This window comes from Bufo gargarizans, chromosome 2 (genome assembly GCF_014858855.1).
Source record: "Bufo gargarizans isolate SCDJY-AF-19 chromosome 2, ASM1485885v1, whole genome shotgun sequence".
Lineage (NCBI taxonomy): Eukaryota > Metazoa > Chordata > Amphibia > Anura > Bufonidae > Bufo > Bufo gargarizans.
The window spans coordinates 42,061,242-42,082,861 of record NC_058081.1 but is presented as its reverse complement, the minus strand read 5'-3'; the positions used below and the strand labels follow the sequence as shown (position 1 = coordinate 42,082,861).

General features: G+C 43.0%; 1 protein-coding gene across 1 annotated transcript in view; it reads left to right on the top strand.

Annotated features, from left to right (window-relative positions):
* The first annotated feature begins 534 nt into the window (after nucleotides 1–534).
* The window catches only part of LOC122927196 (potassium channel subfamily T member 2-like), a 190,012-nt gene continuing 168,926 nt past the window's right edge, over nucleotides 535–21,620 (top strand). The window contains exon 1 of the mRNA XM_044278815.1: nucleotides 535–620. Coding sequence (XP_044134750.1) covers nucleotides 535–620 — 86 coding nt within the window. The remainder of the gene's footprint in view (nucleotides 621–21,620) is intronic.

Here is a 21,620-nt window from a genome sequence, read left to right as displayed (position 1 = left end):
CCTCCTCCTCCTCCTGTTGCATTCTCTTTCTCTGCCTCCTCCCTCCCTCCCTCCCATGATTGAGAAATTACAGCAGGGAGCGGAGCACTGTGTGGATATCTAGGTGTAGTGCCCACCTGTGCCCTGCATGAACCACTATGGGCCGCCTTCCCCTATAGACTCCATGCCCTCTGTTGATACATGTGCTGGCGAGACTGGCAGCGGAGAAGTTTGCATCTGCTTTTTCTTTGGGATTGATCCTCATTTTTGCCATCCCTGGAAGAGACCAGTGGAGACTTTACCCCAACATGGGGCATGAACTGGCTCTTCTCCCAATTGTTGCGCTTCACTGACTCCGAATCCTATTGCCCTATCTCATTGGATTGGCATGGCATGCCAAGAAAATTAGTATTGCCATCACCACAGGGGAAGGTCACGGTTGTTATGCTAGGCGAGAACCCCCCTGTCATTCATGGACGTGCCCCTCTCAGCTCCACAGATCCGATGACAGGTGGCGGAAACTGAATTTCCTTGCGAAAAGTGTCGCCGGGCAGGATGGAGATGGAAAAAGATGTCCAGCCCTTACCACCGCGGTACAGGTTTCGAGACCTGCTAATGGGGGACTGGCAGCAGGATGACAGGTAATGATGTGTGCACGGTGAGGGTTATAGTACTCAGGGAGCAGGTAAAATAGACAGCGCTGGGTCATCACCATTCATAAACTTACAGGAGTTTTCCCATATAACATCCAACAAGTCTCTGCCCTGTGTATAGTGTAATACAGAGGAGATGTGTAATACACAGATATTACTAGTATCCTCCACAGGTGTCTGCACTGTGTATAGTGTAATATAGAGGAGATGTGTAATACAGATATTACTAGTATCCCCCACAGGTGTCTGCACTGTGTATAGTGTATTACAGAGGAGATGTGTAATACACAGATATTACTAGTATCCTCCACAGGTGTCTGCACTGTGTATTGTGTAATATAGAGGAGATGTGTAATACACAGATATTACTAGTATCCTCCAGAGGTGTCTGTACTGTGTATAGTGTAATATAGAGGAGATGTGTAATACACAGACATTACTAGTATCCTCCAGAGATATCTGCACTGTGTATCGTGTAATACAGAGGAGATGTGTAATACACAGATATTACTAGTATCCTCCAGAGGTGTCTGTACTGTGTATAGTGTAATATTGAGGAGATGTGTAATACACAGATATTACTAGTATCCTCCAGAGATATCTGTACTGTGTAATATAGAGGAGATGTGTAATACACATATATTACTAGTATCCTCTAGAGGTGTCTGCAATGTGTATAGTTAATGTAGAGGAGATGTGTAATACACAGATATTACTAGTATCCTCCAGAGATATCTGCGCTGCTGTGTATAGTGTAATATAGAGGAGATGTCTAATACACAGATATTACTAGTATCCTCCAGAGATGTCTGCACTGTGTATACTGTAATACAGAGGAGATGTGTAATACACAGATATTACTAGTATCCTCCAGAGGTGTCTGTACTGTGTATACTGTATTGTAATATACAGGAGATGTGTAATACACAGATATTACTAGTATACAGGAGACGTGTAATGCACAGATATTACTAGTATCCTCCACAGGTTTCTGTACTGTGTATAGTGTAATACAGAGGAGATGTGTAATACACAGATATTAGTAGTATTCTCCAGAGATATCTGTACTGTGTAATATAGAGGAGATGTGTAATACACAGATATTACTAGTATCCTCCACAGGTTTCTGTACTGTGTATAGTGTAATACAGAGGAGATGTGTAATACACACATATTAGTAGTATTCTCCAGAGATATCTGTACTGTGTAATATAGAGGAGATGTGTAATGCACAGATATTACTAGTATCCTCTAGAGGTGTCTGCACTGTGTATAGTTAATGTAGAGGAGATGTGTAATGCACAGATATTACTAGTATCCTCCAGAGATATCTGCACTGTGTATAGTGTAATATAGAAGAGATGTGTAATACACAGATATTACTAGTATCTTCCAGAGGTGTCTGTACTGTGTATACTGTATTGTAATATAGAGGAGATGTATAATACACAGATATTACTAGTATCCTCTAGAGATATCTTTACTGTGTAAACTGTAATATAGAGGAGATGTGTAATACACAGATATTACTAGTATCGTCCACAGGTGTCTGCACTGTGTATAGTGTAATATAGAGGAGATGTGTAATACACAGATATTACTAGTATCCTCCACAGGTTTCTGTACTGTGTATAGTGTAATACAGAGGAGATGTGTAATACACACATATTACTGGTATTCTCCAGAGATATCTGTACTGTGTAATATAGAGGAGATGTGTAATACACAGATATTACTAGTATCCTCCACAGGTTTCTGTACTGTGTATAGTGTAATACAGAGGAGATGTGTAATACACACATATTACTGGTATTCTCCAGAGATATCTGTACTGTGTAATATAGAGGAGATGTGTAATACACAGATATTACTAGTATCCTCCAGAGATATCTGCGCTGCTGTGTATAGTGTAATATGGAGGAGATGTCTAATACACAGATATTACTAGTATCCTCCAGAGATGTCTGCACTGTGTATACTGTAATACACAGATATTGCTAGGATCCTCCAGAGATATCTTCGCTGTGTATAGTGTAATATAGAGGAGATGTGTAATACACAGATATTACTACTATCCTCCAGAGGTGTCTGCCCTGTGTATAGTGTAATACAGAGGAGATGTGTAATACACAGATATTACTAGTATCCACCAGAGGTGTCTGCACTGCGTATAGTGTAATATCGAGGAGATGTGTAATACACAGACATTACTAGTATCCACCAGAGATATCTGCACTGTGTATCGTGTAATACAGAGGAGATGTGTAATACACAGACATTACTAGTATCCTCCAGAGATATCTGCACTGTGTATCGTGTAATACAGAGGAGATGTGTAATACACAGATATTACTAGTATCCTCCAGAGGTGTCTGTACTGTGTATAGTGTAATATAGAGGAGATGTGTAATACACAGATATTACTAGTATCCTCCAGAGATATCTGTACTGTGTAATATAGAGGAGATGTGTAATACACATATATTACTAGTATCCTCTAGAGGTGTCTGCACTGTGTATAGTTAATGTAGAGGAGATGTGTAATACACAGATATTACTAGTATCCTCCAGAGATATCTGCGCTGCTGTGTATAGTGTAATATAGAGGAGATGTCTAATACACAGATATTACTAGTATCCTCCAGAGATGTCTGCACTGTGTATACTGTAATACAGAGGAGATGTGTAATACACAGATATTACTAGTATCCTCCAGAGGTGTCTGTACTGTGTATACTGTATTGTAATATACAGGAGATGTGTAATACACAGATATTACTAGTATACAGGAGACGTGTAATGCACAGATATTACTAGTATCCTCCACAGGTTTCTGTACTGTGTATAGTGTAATACAGAGGAGATGTGTAATACACAGATATTAGTAGTATTCTCCAGAGATATCTGTACTGTGTAATATAGAGGAGATGTGTAATACACAGATATTACTAGTATCCTCCACAGGTTTCTGTACTGTGTATAGTGTAATACAGAGGAGATGTGTAATACACACATATTAGTAGTATTCTCCAGAGATATCTGTACTGTGTAATATAGAGGAGATGTGTAATACACAGATATTACTAGTATCCTCTAGAGGTGTCTGCACTGTGTATAGTTAATGTAGAGGAGATGTGTAATGCACAGATATTACTAGTATCCTCCAGAGATATCTGCACTGTGTATAGTGTAATATAGAAGAGATGTGTAATACACAGATATTACTAGTATCTTCCAGAGGTGTCTGTACTGTGTATACTGTATTGTAATATAGAGGAGATGTATAATACACAGATATTACTAGTATCCTCTAGAGATATCTTTACTGTGTAAACTGTAATATAGAGGAGATGTGTAATACACAGATATTACTAGTATCGTCCACAGGTGTCTGCACTGTGTATAGTGTAATATAGAGGAGATGTGTAATACACAGATATTACTAGTATCCTCCACAGGTTTCTGTACTGTGTATAGTGTAATACAGAGGAGATGTGTAATACACACATATTAGTAGTATTCTCCAGAGATATCTGTACTGTGTAATATAGAGGAGATGTGTAATACACAGATATTACTAGTATCCTCTAGAGGTGTCTGCACTGTGTATAGTTAATGTAGAGGAGATGTGTAATGCACAGATATTACTAGTATCCTCCAGAGATATCTGCACTGTGTATAGTGTAATATAGAAGAGATGTGTAATACACAGATATTACTAGTATCTTCCAGAGGTGTCTGTACTGTGTATACTGTATTGTAATATAGAGGAGATGTATAATACACAGATATTACTAGTATCCTCTAGAGATATCTTTACTGTGTAAACTGTAATATAGAGGAGATGTGTAATACACAGATATTACTAGTATCGTCCACAGGTGTCTGCACTGTGTATAGTGTAATATAGAGGAGATGTGTAATACACAGATATTACTAGTATCCTCCACAGGTTTCTGTACTGTGTATAGTGTAATACAGAGGAGATGTGTAATACACACATATTACTGGTATTCTCCAGAGATATCTGTACTGTGTAATATAGAGGAGATGTGTAATACACAGATATTACTAGTATCCTCCACAGGTTTCTGTACTGTGTATAGTGTAATACAGAGGAGATGTGTAATACACACATATTACTGGTATTCTCCAGAGATATCTGTACTGTGTAATATAGAGGAGATGTGTAATACACAGATATTACTAGTATCCTCCAGAGATATCTGCGCTGCTGTGTATAGTGTAATATGGAGGAGATGTCTAATACACAGATATTACTAGTATCCTCCAGAGATGTCTGCACTGTGTATACTGTAATACACAGATATTGCTAGGATCCTCCAGAGATATCTTCGCTGTGTATAGTGTAATATAGAGGAGATGTGTAATACACAGATATTACTACTATCCTCCAGAGGTGTCTGCCCTGTGTATAGTGTAATACAGAGGAGATGTGTAATACACAGATATTACTAGTATCCACCAGAGGTGTCTGCACTGCGTATAGTGTAATATCGAGGAGATGTGTAATACACAGACATTACTAGTATCCTCCAGAGATATCTGCACTGTGTATCGTGTAATACAGAGGAGATGTGTAATACACAGACATTACTAGTATCCTCCAGAGATATCTGCACTGTGTATCGTGTAATACAGAGGAGATGTGTAATACACAGATATTACTAGTATCCTCCACAGGTGTCTGCACTGTGTATTGTGTAATATAGAGGAGATGTGTGTAATACACATATATTACTAGTATCCCCCAGAGGTGTCTGCTCTGCGTATAGTGTAATATCGAGGAGATGTGTAATACACAGACATTACTAGTATCCTCCAGAGATATCTGCACTGTGTATAGTGTAATACAGAGAAGATGTGTAATACACAGATATCACTAGTATCCTCCAGAGGTGTCTGTACTGTGTATTGTGTAATACAGAGGAGATGTGTAATACAGAGATATTACTAGTATCCTCCAGAGGTGTCTGTACTGTGTATTGTGTAATACAGAGGAGATGTGTAATACAGAGATATTACTAGTATCCTCCAGAGGTGTCTGTACTGTGTATTGTGTAATATACAGGAGACGTGTAATACAGAGATATTACTAGTATCCTCCAGAGGTGTCTGTACTGTGTATACTATATTGTAATATACAGGAGATGTGTAATACACAGATATTACTAGTATCCTCCACAGGTGTCTGTACTGTGTATTGTGTAATATAGAGGAGATGTCTATATTTCTCAGCATTATGGACACTATTATTTCTGACCAAATTCCCAACTCCATTTGCTATAATGCAGCCCCAAATTTGCAAGGAGCCTCCACCATGCTTTACATGCTTTCTCTCCAGAATATTTTAGGTTTGGATTCATCAGTCCATAGCACCTGCTGCCATTTTCATCCCCCCCACTTCCTATGTTTTCATGAATAGTTGAGACGCTTCGCCTTGTTTCCATGTGGAAAGTATGGCTTTTTGGATGCAATTTTTCCTTGAAGAACACACATGGCCAGACGTCTACGAACAGTATATAGGAGTACTAAGGTCCCACTGGTTTTTGCCGGTTTTGAGCTGAAGGCACTGCTGGACATCTTCTGATTTCAAAGGGAAGTAATCATGATGTGCATTAGCTGACCACCAACTCTACAGTCCTCAACGTGGTCAAAATTAATGGTGTCCTCAATGCTGAGATATACAGGCAGACACACATCCATCATGTAAAACCATCAGGGAGGTGTCTGGCTCCAAATGTATTCTACAGCAGGACTACGACCCCAAACTTACAGTCAATGTCATTAAAGGGGTTCTGCACTTTGTTTAAACTGATGATCTATCCTCTGGATATATCATCAGCTTCTGATCGGCGGGGGTCCGACACCCGGGACCCCCGCCGATCAGCTGTTTGAAAAGGCAGCGGCGTTCCAGCAGCACAGCGGTCTTCTTAATGTTTACCGCTGGCCCAGTGACGTCACGACTAGTATCAATGGTCTTGGCGGGGCTAAGCTCCATTCAAATGAATGGAGCTTAGCCGCGCCCAGGCCAGTTGATACTAGTCATGACGTCACTGGGCCAGCGGTAAACAGTAAGAAGACCGCGGTGCTGCTGGAACGCCGCTGCCTTCTCAAACAGCTGATCGGCGGGGGTCCCGGGTGTCGGACCCCCGCCGATCAGATGCTGATGATCTATCCAGAGGAATAGAACTTTAGAACCCCTTTAAGGCCTCGTGCACACAAACAGATTCGTTCCGTTTCGTGCATTTGGGACCGCAATTTGCTGTCCCCAATGCACGGGCAACCTCTGTGTCGGCCGCCAGGACGGATCCAGACTCATTCAACTTGAATGGGTTGGCATCCGTCTATTCCGCAAAAAGATAGAGCAAGTTCTATCTTTTTGCGGAACAGACGTACGTAACGGAACCCCACAGAAGCACTCCTTAGTGTTCCGTGCTTCCGTTCCGCACCGTTCTGCATCTGTGATGTAGAATGCACACGGAACAGTGCCCGTGGATTGCGGATCCACATATGCGGTCCGCAATACGGCAACGGGACACCTACGTTCGTGTGCAGGAGGCCTAAGAACTATCTTCAGGGCAAAGAAGAACAAGGAGTCCCAGAAGTGATGATATGGCCTCCGGCCCCCAGAGCCCTGATCTCATCATCAAGTTTGTCGGTGATTACATGAAGAGAAAAAAGGATTTGATTCTGTCTGGGATTACATAAAGAGACAGAAGGATATGAGTCTGTCTGGGATTACATGAAGAGACAGAAGGTTTTTAGTCTGTCTGGGATTACATAAAGAGACAGAAGGATATGAGTCTGTCTGTTATTACGTGAAGAGAAAGAAGAATTTGGGGGTCATTTAGATTGTTTTCTATGCCAGGCGTAAAAAATGATGAATGAGACAGGCTTGTCCCCTTTTCCCATGTCACGCCCATTTTTTGAGACTTAGTGTGAGCGGGGAGAAGTTGCAGAGCAAAAAACCTTTGCACTGCAATCTACACCAGAAATACGCCTAATATAGATGTATTTCAGTTAGTAAATAACCTCTTTTGAGTCTGTCTTGGAGTAAATGAAGAGACAGAGGAATTTGAGTCTGTCTAGGATTACATAAAGAGACAGAAGGATTTAAGTCTGTCTAGGATTACATAAAGAGACAGAAGGATTTTAGTCTGTCTAGGATTACATAGAGACAGAAGGATTTGAGTCTGTCTGGGACTACATGAAGAGACAGAAGAATGTGAGTCTGTCTTGGTTGACATGAAGAGACAGAAGGATTTAAGTCAGTCTAGGATTACATGAAGAGACAGAAGGATTTGAGTCTGCCTGGGATTGCATGAAGAGACAGAAGGACTTGAGTCTGTCTGGGACTACATGAAGAGACAGAAGGATTTGAGTTTGCCAGGGATTGCATGAAGAGACAGAAGGATTTGAGTCTGTCTGGGACTACATGAAGAGACAGAAGGACTTGAGTTTGCCCGGGATTACATGAAGAGACAGAAGGATTTAAGTCTGTCTAGGATTACATGAAGAGACAGAAGGATTTGAGTTTGCCCGGGATTACATGAAGAGACAGAAGGATTTGATTCTGCCTGTGATTACATGAAGAGACAGAAGGATTTGAGTTTGCCGGGATTACATGAAGAGCCTGAAGGATTTGAGTCTTCCTGTGATTACATGAAGAGATGGAAGGATTTGAGTCTGTCTGGGATTCCATGAAGGGACAGGAGGTTTTGAGCAAGCCTACATCCACAGATCTGTGGTTAGTTCTCCAAGGTGTTTGGAACAACCCCCTATCAAGTTCCTTCAAAAACTGTGTGCAAGTGTACCTAGAAGAACTGATGCTGAAGGCAAAGGGTGGTCACAGCAAATACTGATTGGGTTCAGATACCTCTTTTGTTGACTTTACATTTACTTTACGTTTTGTTAATTGATAAAAAATAAACTATTAACATTTTGATTTTTGAAAAAAGACCTAAACCGTTTGCACAGTACTGTATAATACACAGATATTACTAGTGTACCCCAGAGGTGTTTGTGTGGATTGTTTTGTACTGTTTTGAGTGCAGCAGAGTGGAGTTGGTTGATGTCATCACTACACCCTCATGGGCTCAGGTCGTCTTTTTATTATCGGACATGAGTGAATTTAATAGGGTGACGCGTGTTTTCCATTACATGAGGTGCCTGCCCTGGTATGAGTAGATGGTGTACATCCTGACTTCCTCATAAATCCTGTGCTGCCGTCTTCTCATCTGTGGTCCTTCATCACTCATCGCTGCCGAGATCCGGAGATTTAGAGGAGATTATAACAGGATAACCTGCTTTTTTTTTTTCCTAAGCCTAATCCTAATAGAAAGCTCAGAGAAGACATCGGTCACCCAGCATCTCATTAATAGATGATGGAGATCTGCAGGTTTTTCATCTGCTGACGTTCTTTTCCCTCCTAGTTTCCTCTGTAATCTGCACATAGTACATAAGATATTTGGGAATTGCACAGTGAGCACTTTCCCCATAGACATTCATGCAACCACTAGTGGAGGGAACGAGAGAGAGAGAGAGAAAAAGTTGAATTTCCAATGCACCAACACATCAGCAGGATGTAGTAGTCTATAATACATTAGGGAATTGCTATAGAAGCAATTCCCTTATATCTTTTACCCAAATTGCTTCCTTTGTTGGTTGAACAAGAAGGGTTTATGGAGGAGAGGAGCTCCTGACCGCTCTGTAATCTGTGCCTATATTGTATGCTCCAGGTTGATGTAAATGAAGGCCATGGTCAACCACCAATACTGGGCCATTCAAGGGCTGTTCTAATTTGTACGGTACATATAGTTCGGCAATTTTTCTTTTTTTGCAAGATGAGAATATCTGTTTAAGCAGTTGCCCATTTTGTTATCCCCCACCCACCCCCTCCCTGTTTCTCCCTGCAAATGTAGGTGCAGTAATTCCTGACCCCCTTACTCGCTAATGATGTAGGCACAGACAGCACCACCTTCCTGCCTCTGCCTTTTTATGGTTTAGGCACAGATAGTACTGCCTCCCTTCATCTTCAATTAATGGTGTGCTCACAAATAGCACTGCCTCCTTGTATCTCTCACAGATAGCACTGCCTCCCTGTATCTCTCACAGATGGCACTGCCTCCCTGTATCTCTCACAGATGGCACTGCCTCCCTGTATCTCTCACAGATGGCACTGCCTCCCTGTATCTCTCACAGATGGCACTGCCTCCCTGTATCTCTCACAGATGGCACTGCCTCCTTGTATTTTTCAGTTAAAGGGGTTGTCCCATGAAAAATATTCTACAGTTTTCAGACCAGCACCTTGTTCTGAATAGTTTTGTAATTGCATGTAATTAAAAATGTGGTATAACACCTGAGTTATTCAATAAAATGTATCTGTATAGCGCCACCTGCTGTTGTTTTTTTTTTTTTTTTTTTTTTTTTTCTTATTTCTTTGACTTGCTCACTGAGAAGGCCGCACATGCTCAGTTTCATCCTTCAACTGCCTCTTGAGCTGTGATAGGGAGAGCATGGACACGCCTTCTGAACTGTGATAGGGAGAGCATGGACACGCCTCCTGAGCTGTGATAGGGAGAGCTGAGACACGCCTCCTGAGCTGTGATAGGGAGAGCATGGACACGCCTCCTGAGCTGTGATAGGGAGAGCATGGACATGCCTCCTGAGCTGTGATAGGGAGAGCTGAGACACGCCTCCTGAGCTGTGATAGGGTGAGCATGGACACACACCCTTAGCTGCAGAAGAAAACACACTCCCCTTGAGCTGCCAGCTTGATATAAATCTAGTAGAGCAATGAATGAGGAGATCTCTGGATCCATGTGAGATACAGGGCTGGTAGAGATTGTCATGTACTAGATTATGTCTGATTTTTATTTCTTACATTAATCATGATATAACCCCTTCATTTAGTTAGCATTGCCTCCCAGTATCTCTCACAAACAGTATTTCCTCCATATATTTCCCATGAAATGATGTGGTCACAGACAGTACTGCTTCCCTGTATCTCTAGGTTAATGATGTGGTCACAGACAGTACTGCCTCCCTGTATCTATCAGTGAATGGTGTAAGCACAGATAGTAGTACTGCCTCCCTGTATCGCTCAGCGAATGGTGTAGGCACAGATAGTAGTACTGCCTCCCTGTATCGCTCAGTGAATGGCGTAGGTACAGATAGTAGTACTGCCTCCCTGTATCGCTCAGTTATTGGTGTATACGTAGCGTGAACCAGGTACCACAGCTCTAAAGTCTAAGATCCCTGGCTGCCCCAGTATCGGCAATGTCAAAACAGCTACCTGAAATTCTCTACACCCATAGTACATAAGATGGAGGCACTATGGTGCATGCGGTGAACAGTAAGTGAAGCATCTGGCGCATGCGTAGGTGGACGCCATTCTGTTGCCTGTGCATGTACTGGACTTTACAGCCCAACGGTTTAATTTCGGTCAGTAAAATAGGGTATTAGCGGAGTGTAGCACAGGTGATAGCCGACATATTTGTCCGATCGCGTTATGTACGGCTACTGCAGTGAAGTGTCACAAACAGGACTTCTTAAGAACACAACGCTACAAAGGCAGGCTGACTGACAAGGCCGGGGTAGCCTTGACAGATGTGGTACAAAGGATGGAACAGCTTTTTATTGCATTTGGAGAAATGTAATTTCCTAACAGAAGGATGGAGGCTCCAGTGATTGATTACAGTGCTATGTTGTTCTAGGGCAGAAGTAAATGCAATGGATAGATATTTATGGAATTGCATTAGCATGCTCCCCGGTAGAACTTAGGTTTTCAGGCATCAGTGGTAAGCAGGGGCTCTCTCCTTGTGTTACATACAAACATACCATTATAAATGCCACATAGTTGGTATTTTGGGGATTGGGGAGGGCGAGGGGGTGGTTGTCAGGCCTTACCCCGGATCTTTTTAGCCAGTCAAGGATGTACCGACGAGGATCCCTACTCAAAGTTGGTGGAAGGGAACAGACGAACACAGATAAAATATCGGCTTTCTCAGAGGATCTCAAGCAAGCTTGATGGTTACAATCCTCTAGCTCTCTTTGTGGTTACAATATTGTAGACTCTTTAGGTGGAACAGGCTGACTTTATCCTCAGGTATTTTACTCAATTTGATGGGTATCGCCAACTCAACCCTCGAGTCTCACACTGGTGGCAATGAAGACTTGGTTGGGCTAGGCTGTGGTTAATCTTCACACGGAGCACACTTTACACAGGCATGACCACAGTCACTTAGGATTGGTCATCAATATCGATTGGTGGGGGTCCGACTTCTGCCGTGCCCGTCGATCAGTAGTTTCAACAGGCCGCTGCTCTCCAATGAGTGCTGTGGCCTCCTCATAGGCTACCAAGTACAGTGCTGTACATTGTTTAGTATTGTAGCCCAGGCACCTAGGCCATGTGACCAATGACACGGCGCTCACCAAAGAGAAGCAGGATCTTCATACAGGCCATCAGCGGGACTAGGACCTCCACCAATGTGATATTGATGACATTTCCTGAGGACAGGCCCTCAATATTGTATTGTTTAACGATTATGCACTTGATCTTCTAAAAAGGGGTTGCCTGCAATTTTGGTATTGATAGCCTATCCTTAGGATCGGCTTGGATCTGACACCCTGCACCGCCAATGATCAGCTGTTCCAGTGCTGGAACTACACAGCATTAAAGGAATAGGAGCAGCTCTGCGGTCACCAGCTCTGACCACTACACAATGGATGGAGCTGTGTAGTTACAATTAAATGGTCAGGGGTGTGGCATGTCAGACCTCCCGCCGATCTGATATTGATGGCCAGTCTTGAGGACAGGCTAGGAATGTCTAAATCCTTGACAAACCCTTTCATATTTGAACTGGTTTCAAACCACAGATGATGGTCCGTGCTTCTCTCGGAGGTCATGTGTTCACACTTCATTGTATTAGCTCAGTACATAAAGTTCACTTAAATGGAAGACCAGGGTGAACCTCTAGAAGGATAATACCGAAGAGGAGCGAAAGACGTGCCATGCTACAGTTTGGCTTGAAGGCAAAACATATGTTTCTCCTGTCAAGAGGTCCTTCACAATGGCTAGATGCCCAGAGAGTTGCCTTCTCTAATCTTAAAAGCCACATGGATATATTTCTAGGAGAATCCATTATAACAACGCGGGAACGAAGACAGATGTCTACACAAATCCTCAGGACTGCCCGTCAGCGTACGATTGGTGGAGGTTCTACTCCAAGGATCACCGCTTATCTGCAGAATCAGAAGGCCACCTATGCCCATCAGTACATGCGGCTGTTAGTGTTGCCACCTTTCCCAAAAAATACTAGCGGCGTTTACATGTTTAAAAAGGGGGTGTGGTTTGAGGGAGTTCATACCTTGTGGCATTTGTTTTTTCCAACTAGTTTTAAAAATTAAATGCAGGCAACAATAATGCTAAAGACCTCATGTGTGAACAGGTGTAATAAATGAGATTTTATGGAGAAGCAAAAAACTGCAAAGCCAGGAAAAATACATCACCTACACCTATTTCAGTGCTGCCCCTGAACCCAGGGGCCCGATGCAGGAGCCCAGTTTGCCATAATGATTTATTTTTTATTTTTTTGTAAAACTAATTGAAAATGATTGTTTATGGACACAGTGAAAATTTATTTTCTGACTGTCAGAAATCTTTTCCATCTATGCCTCCCTAGTGATAATCCTATTGCTGCAGCATGTAACGGGCATCTCTTGAGAAGCGGCTGCATATTTTATACCAGATATGGACAGAAGGGACAGTGTACCATGAAAACCTTAGTGATGTTTGTGTGTTTGATGCTGGTAGATGCTGGGTCTTGGCATCATTAAACTGCCTAATTAGGCGCTCCTCTTATCATTCCTTTCCTGGAAAAAAACCATTGATGACATTAAGAGAACAAGCATGCTCTTTGATAATTGGGGGGAGGTTGATAACATGCACAGAAGTCCATGTTGCCCTACCCCAGGGGTTATGTACAGATTCACAGGAAAGCTCTGTGCCTCCCCTCCACTCCAGCCTGTCACCATGTACCGCTGGACCCCCCTCCTTCGCCATGCTGGCAGAGATCATACCTTTCTTGAAGGTATTACCCTCAGATCTCATTATTCCTAAACTAAAGGTTATATCTCTGGCTATACTGCAGCTAGCTCAGCTTTAATACAAGACCTGGCTTAAATATCTAGCTACTATACAGCTCGAGATAGTGCCCTTAGTAGCAAGATGGTGTCTCATACCTCCTTGGCAACTGAAGGGAAAACCCTGCATCGACTGTAGGTCCTAATGACCTGAACTGACAGCACCCTAGATCATTAAAACTGCTTTCCGAGTGCTCTTTGCGGTCATTCGTCAGTCTTAGGGTCCATTCACACGTCCGTTTTTTCTTTCCTGATCTGTTCCGTTTTTTGCGGAACAGATCTGGACCAGATCTGGACCCATTCATTTTCAATGGGTCCTGAAAAAAATCGGACAACACAATGTGTGCTGTCCGTTTCCGTTGTTCCATTCCGCATGTCCGAAAAAATATAAAACATGTCCTATTCTTTTCCGCAAAAATCGGATCCTGGTACAATACAAAGTCAATGGGTCCGCAAAAAACGGAAGATGTTCGTATGTCATTACGTATGTCATTACGTATGTCATCCGTTTTATGCGGATTCCGTTCCTGGAAATTAAATCCTGCAAACAGAAACTTTTTCTTTTTCAATTTTTTTTCAAAGAAATCCAAACAACTTTATTTGCTTATTGAAATTTATACATGTTTCTGTTTTTTGCGGATCCGCAAAAAACGGATGACATACGGAAACATTTTCAGGAACAACGGATCCGCAAAAAACGGACCGAAATTCGGGATATAGAAAAATACTGACGTGTGAATGTAGCCTAACGCTCGTGTAATCAAAAATAATAAAGCTAATCCTCTGCATTATTGTTTTTGTACAGAAATCGTATAATTTTCTCTCGTTATATACACAGTTGTCCTTGGTAACAGACAGCAGTTTAGCCCCACCCCATTGTCAGACATGTGACCTAACTCCTGAGCTCCCACAATGCACTGCTCTCTACTAACAGGAAAACGTTTTATATATCTGGGTGAGATTTATAAAACTGTCTAAAAGAAAAACTGTTTCCCAGGGCAACCAATCACAGAGTAGCTTTCATTTCTTACAGTGCTCTTGAAAAATGAAAACTGTGCTGTGATTGGTTGCCATGGGAAACACGTTTTTCGTTTAGACCCCGTCGCAAGTGTCCTTTCTCCCTACAGTGCCCCCAGTGTAGAAATAAATGGTGTCGTTTATCAAACTGGTATAAAGTAGAACTGGCTTAGTTGCCCATAGCAACCAATCAGATTCCTCCTTTCATTTTTGACAGCTCCTTTGGAAAATGAAAGGTGGAATCTGATTTGTTGCTATGGGCAACTAAGCCAGTTCTACTTTACTTTGAAAAAATAACCCCAAAAGTATTACACAGTTCAAATGCAAGCCAGAGACTCTTTACATGAACCCTCTTTTCATTCAATTGGGTTTTCTCCGCCAGATAACCCTTTTAAAGGGTTAACTTAAAGGGGGTCATCCATCATCAGAGAAATGCACAGGTTGCATGTGGCATTGCAGCTTCTCCCTATTCACTTCAATATAGCTGAGCAATACCAGATACAACCTGTGGACAGGTGTGGCACTGTGTCTGGAGGAAAGCCGCCATCTTGATCTGTTGCGGGATGTTCCCTTTAAGTCGTGTGTTCATTGATGGTGCCCGGTCACGCTCAGGTGCCAGCGGGCACTGCCAACCCTATCTGGTTTTCTCAGTGATTAGCTCTTATCAACATACAGAACGGAAATCAATATTAACGGCGGCTTGCCAGCAAGGTAATAAATTCAGGGCCGAGGAGAGCAGCCGAGAGGGTTTCCATGGAAATGACGGGCTTCGCCTCCCAGAGAGACCCTGATATCAATGTAATTCTCATTTTTAACGCCAGCCTGAGTGACAAAGCTTGGAAAAGACTCAGTAAGGTATGCAACGCCTGGAGCCTAATAAATCAGCTGCCGCAGACGCTGGGGTCGATCGCAGCTACTGCAGCTCATTAGGAACTTGTCCCAAGAGTGTCTGCTGTGATATAATGTATTATCTAACCGCCAAGACTTTTTTTATGTTTAGTTTTAATGGGGTTTTTAAAGCAGAATGCGGTGATATTTTTCTTGGGTTATTGAGTCGGACATGTGCAAGAAGAGCTGCGGTGTAAAGAATGGGGGACAAGAAGACAATCGGCAGTCTGGCCTTTTGGCTTGACGAGAGGTTAAAGGGGTTCTCTGGGAATGATTTAAAATGGCCGCCGAATGTGAGCAGGACTGGTCGCCACCCACTTGCAGTGTGAGGGGGCGTGGCCTCACTACGTTCTGGAACTTGCCTATGCTACATATTGGTGAGTTTTCCTGTCGGGCTGCTCAGCCATGAGGGCATATCGTAGGCAGGATCACATCATTACCTTGTATTGTAGAGCAGCGTAGTGAGCTCACGGTAACATGGGATAAGGTATGGGTCAAGGCAAGCAGTGATACATGGATGCTGTCCATTCCTCTGTAATTCCTTCACGTTGGGGGACTAGAGGTGGGACCTGCAACTATCTGACATTGATGGGATATCCTAGTGTGAGAAGAGACAACCCCATATTCATGGCGATGAGATGAACATATAGAACGAGTGAGGGGCAGTAACGTTTTAAAACTTAGAGTTTAATTAGAACTATTTTAAGAATGCGGGCGTCAAACCACACTCCCGCTTCTCATGGCACCAGCCACACGGTTTCCATGACCTTAATAGTATCCGGACTGATTTGGGACCACACTGGTCTAGTCAGGTCTGCGCAATTCTTTTTGGCTTGCCCTTTCCCATTATCTATCACAATGGGATAAGGGTATAGACCTAATCCTCCACCCATGACCCCTGTCCCCTGATGAGTCGGGGGGTCTTCATTCTATCTTTATGAAGTGTAGGGACTTTTTGAAGTTTTGATTTATTCTCCATTAGATGAAACCTGTAGGGACGCAGAATAAATCTATCAGAATTTAGATCTTTTTCCACCCTACTAGCCATCATCACCCTTGGGGCCAATCCATGCTGTCCCTATAGGGTCAATTAGGGTTCACTTATTAGGGTTAGGTTCCGGACGAGGCCACCCCTTGCGGGGAAAGGACCCCGTGTTAGGAGGCACCTAGGGATTTACAGGCCAAGTAGGGCAAAAACAGGGATAGTTTCTCCCTGCAGCCCCTGGCACCAGGTGAAATCGAAAAGAGGACGTGTTTTTCGGACCCGAGAAGCCCCTCATCCTCCAGGGTTTTGGACTACAAGGTCCCAACTGGCACCACCGGTAAGATCCACCCTTTTATTTGCCTCTGGCATCTTTATTAGTCTGCGGTACCCCACCAAAAGACTGCATATGGTGCTGCTTTTTTGTTCGGCTCCGCAGTACTGTAATATTACCAGCGGATTCGTACAATGGTGACTCATTAATGTGGATTCCACACTGTTAATTGTCGTTTGTCCTGTTTGTCTGGTAGGGGCTTATTCTTAAAATAGTTCTAATTAAACTCTAAGTTTTAAAACGTTACTGCCCCTCACTCGTTCTATACATTCATTGTTACAGAGCAGTATACCTTGGGAGAGTGCCCTTACACTATCTCCCTCTAGGGACCACCCTTTTGTTTTTCGATGAGATGAACAGTCAGCGTCTCGTTATATCCATCTTTCATGAAGACGATACAATTCTGTCTGCCTGCAGTCACCAATAGGGGGAGCTAACTCCTGTGCTCCCTCTAGTGGAGGCTGCTTGTCGAACATGTACAGGGGAAGTTGGCGCCTGCTCCAGTGCAAGCGCCATAGCTAACAGGTGCCCGGTTTTTAATACAAGCAGACACCCGTGGCTAACGTCCGCGACCGGCAGCAATGCCAATCGATGACATTTGGTGGTCAAATGTGAGCATGTGCACGCTTCACAGGCTGGAAAGCAGTAATGAGCCTGAGTCTGTACTAGGCTTCCAGGCTCATTATTTGTATATTATAATTCAGGCCAGCAGGAGGCAGTACTGAACTGTAATATACCTATTACCTGTATACTTAAATATTTTTTTTTTAAATCAACATCATGGGCATTGCCATATGCAAAAATGCCTGTACTATAAAAATACCCCCCAAAAAAACTATCCCATATGGTGAATAATGTAATGGATTCACCTTTTTTTTTTATTATGTTACTTCCCAAAATAAATTAATAAAAAGTGATCAAAAAGTCATCCACACCCCAAAATAATGTTAACAAAAACTACAGATCATCCAAAAAATAAGCCTCACACATCTCCGTAGACATAACTATGAAAAAATTATGGGGGTCAGAATATGGTGATGAAAAGAAAAAAAAGAAAAAAAAGAAAAAATTATTTTTAAGTTTTAATTTTTTCCCCAGTATTAAAATGCTAGAATATCTATACATATGTGGTATCAGTGTAATTGTGATGACCGGGAGAATGAAGAGAACAAGTCATTTTTACTGCATAGAGAACGGCGTAAAAACAAAACCTGTAAAAACTGTGGCGGAATTGCATTTTTTTTCTTTTTCAAATTACACCCCATTTGGAATTTTTTCATGCTTCCCACTACATTGTATGCCATGTTAAATGATGGCATTTAGAAACAGCCCTCATACAGCTATGTGAACTGAAAAATAAAAAAGTTATGGTTTGAAAATGGAAAAATCTGTGTGTCAGGAAGGGGTTAAGGATAGGTATTTATGTGGGACCAGAAGTTCGGCGAGAGATGGCCATAAACCTCATAGCAATATTTGGTCAAGGTTTTAGCAACTTTTTCACTAACGGCTCTTAGATCTGTGGAAAAATGGGAGATATAGCCAAAAAGTCAACCTTTTAAAGGGTTGTTCCATGATTAATGTAAAAACAAAAAAATTAATAAAACTGAAAAATCAGACATCATATAGAACAATCTCTTTCTAACAAAGCTATGACCAGCCCTGTACCTCACATGGATCCAGAGATCTCCACATTCATCGCTCCTGTGGCTCTGCTAGTTTTATTCCATGCTGATAGCTCTGGGGGGGGGGATATTCTTTTTGCTACAGCTCTCTTCACATTACAGCTCAGGGGATGTGTCCTTTCTGCTGCAGCTCTCTCCCTGTAACTGTCACAGCTTCTAACAGAAGATCCAGCTGGTGGAAATTGAATGATGGAATTGAGCATGTGTGGCCACCTCAGAGACATGAGCAGGGAAATAAGGAAATGAACAAACAGCAGGTGGCGCTATACAGATACATTTTATTGAATAACTCAGTGGCTATTCGGAATTTGTAATTACATGCAATTAATAAAGTATTTAGACCCTGGGGCTGGTTTGAAAAATGTAGCATATTTTTCGTAGGACGACCCCTTTTAAGGCTTGTCCAGGATTTTCATAGGAGCTTAGACTTGTAGATATCTGGGATCTGGGAGATCTTCCATGTCTGGAGGTTTTACATCTACCGATAGAACTGCAGTAATGAGCTCTTACTGATCTTGCCCAGCTCAGCCAAATCCTCTGCTTGCTTGATATTCTAACCCACAGAAGTTGCAACCTACAGTGGTGCTTGAAAGTTTGTGAACTTTTAAGAGTTTTCTACACTTTTGCATACATTTGACCCAAAACTACATAAAATGTTCACTCAAGTCCGAAAAGTAGAAGAATATAACCAAATCAGACAACTTACCGTATTTTTCACCCTATAAAATGCACCTGCCCATAAGATGCACCTAGGTTTTAGAGGAGGAAAATAAGAAAATAAAAAAATTTCATTGGACTTCAGATCAGAGCCCCAGTCAGACCCCCAATATTAATAAGACCTCCAATCAGACCTCAGACCAGACCCCCAATGTGAATGACCCCACAGACCTCAGATGAGAACCCCAATATGAATAAGACCCCCCATTCAAAGCACAGATCAGACTCCCAATTTTAATGACCTCAGATAAGAGCCCCAATATGAATAAGACTGCCCCCCATTCAGACCCCTAATGTAAAGGAGCCCCAGACCTCAGATCAGAACCCCCATGCTCCGAGCAAATAAAATTTTAAAAAATCAACTTGCCTCTCCTGCTTTATAAGACCTCAGCTCAGACTCTCATCAGAACCTATTGCTCCATCAGACTTCAGATCAGACCCCCAAGCTCCAGCAGCATCAGATCTTCTTCAGACCCCCAAACTCCATCAGACCTCAGACCCTCATCAGACCCCCAAGCTCCAGCAGCCTCAGATCAGATCTTCTTCAGACCCCCAAGCTCCATCAGACCCCCAAGCCCCATTAGCCTCAGATCAGAGCCTCTTTAGAAATTCAAGACCCCCATCAACCTCAGATCGGACCCCATCAATCTCAGATTGGACTAGGGTGGCCAGACGTCCGGTTTTCTGGCTTCTTGTCCTCCGTCCGGCGCAGGGCCTGGACAGACACAGAGATGTCCACCCTTTCAGTAGCTCACGCTCAGACAGCAACACTGCGCTGTCTGAGCGTGAGCTGCAGCAACGGACTGAGGCTTCTCTCACCCCCAGTCAGTCACTAGAGCCGCAGACATGGCTTCCTGTGGCTGACTGAGGGGGAGAGAAGCGCCCCGGCTGCCCCCAGCTCACCTTCCCCTTAGAAAGTTCTTCTCTCTTCCATTTGTTTTTTTACAGCTGGTGATGGGGGCATGGCCGGTGAGGCCCGGCTTTCTGGGGGTGAAGCCCCCTAGATTGGACCCCCATCAGACGTTACCTCACTTGCTCAGGTCATAGTGCAAGCCTACGTGCACCACGTCCTGACGCTGTACAGCAGCACAGCGCCCAGAAGAAGAGCAGGAGTACAGCCATGCAGTGCTTCCTTCAATGCTCTCTCACTTTCATTAGCATTAGACTATAAGACGCACTGCCACTTTTCCCTCACTTTTAAGGGGGTGAAAAGTGTGTCTTATAGTCCCAAAAATACAGTAGTTTTAGACTAAATTTATGCAAAAATACAAGTATTCTGAAGGGTTCACAAACTTTCAAGCAGCACTGTATACGCCTAAAGGAAACCAAAGCATTTGCATTTCCAGGCCCTTTATTTGGCTGGTGGTTTGTCTTCTGCCTCAGCGTGGTCATGGGTTGACGAATGTCTACGTGACATCAGCGGATGCCAGGCTGCCGGTTGGCACAGATAAGGCATCAGAATTGGCTGTGCAGATTGTGTGCTTATGTTTCTATTAAATCTGCTTGTTTGTTTAACAGGAGACGTTCTCGGCGCGGCGGACATCTGCGCACTATTGACAAAAACGTCTTATCTACGGTTATTTGCGAACCGTGCTCAGCCACGCCGCGGCTCCATCTGTCACATGCGTGTGTGTTCACACCTTATCTTTAGGTCCATAGGGAAGCTGTGATGTCGGCCATGTTGGATGTCACCCATAAACAGACTTAAAGTCGATTCAGCTTTTTCTTATCCGTTTCTGGGAAAGCTGAGTGACAACCAAGTGAATGAGGCCCAAATTCTTATTTCCAGAAACCGATACAAATTCTACTTGTTTCTCAGAAATGTGGGTGTTATTCATTGCTGGACAATGCTTTAAAATTGCTTTCCAGGGGGTGTGTGACCCTTTTTTTGTGGGCCACGCCCATTTTTCATGGCGTGGCTCCTCCCCCTCATGGTGCGTTTAAATGCCAAGGCTGAGTCCGATGGCGCAGCCGTCCTGGGCAAAGCCAGATCCTATCAGATGTCAATTCTATTAGCCCTGTTATATCAGTTTCTAGGGAAGCTGGATGACCTCCAATATGGCCGATACTACTGCGACTCAAGCCGGAGTGGTCACTCAGCTTTCCTAGAGTCCTAATTCCTGAAGACACAGATACATCTTCTACTCATCCCTTTCTCAGTTTATAGCTGTTTGTGAGAAAGCTGGATGATAGAAAATATG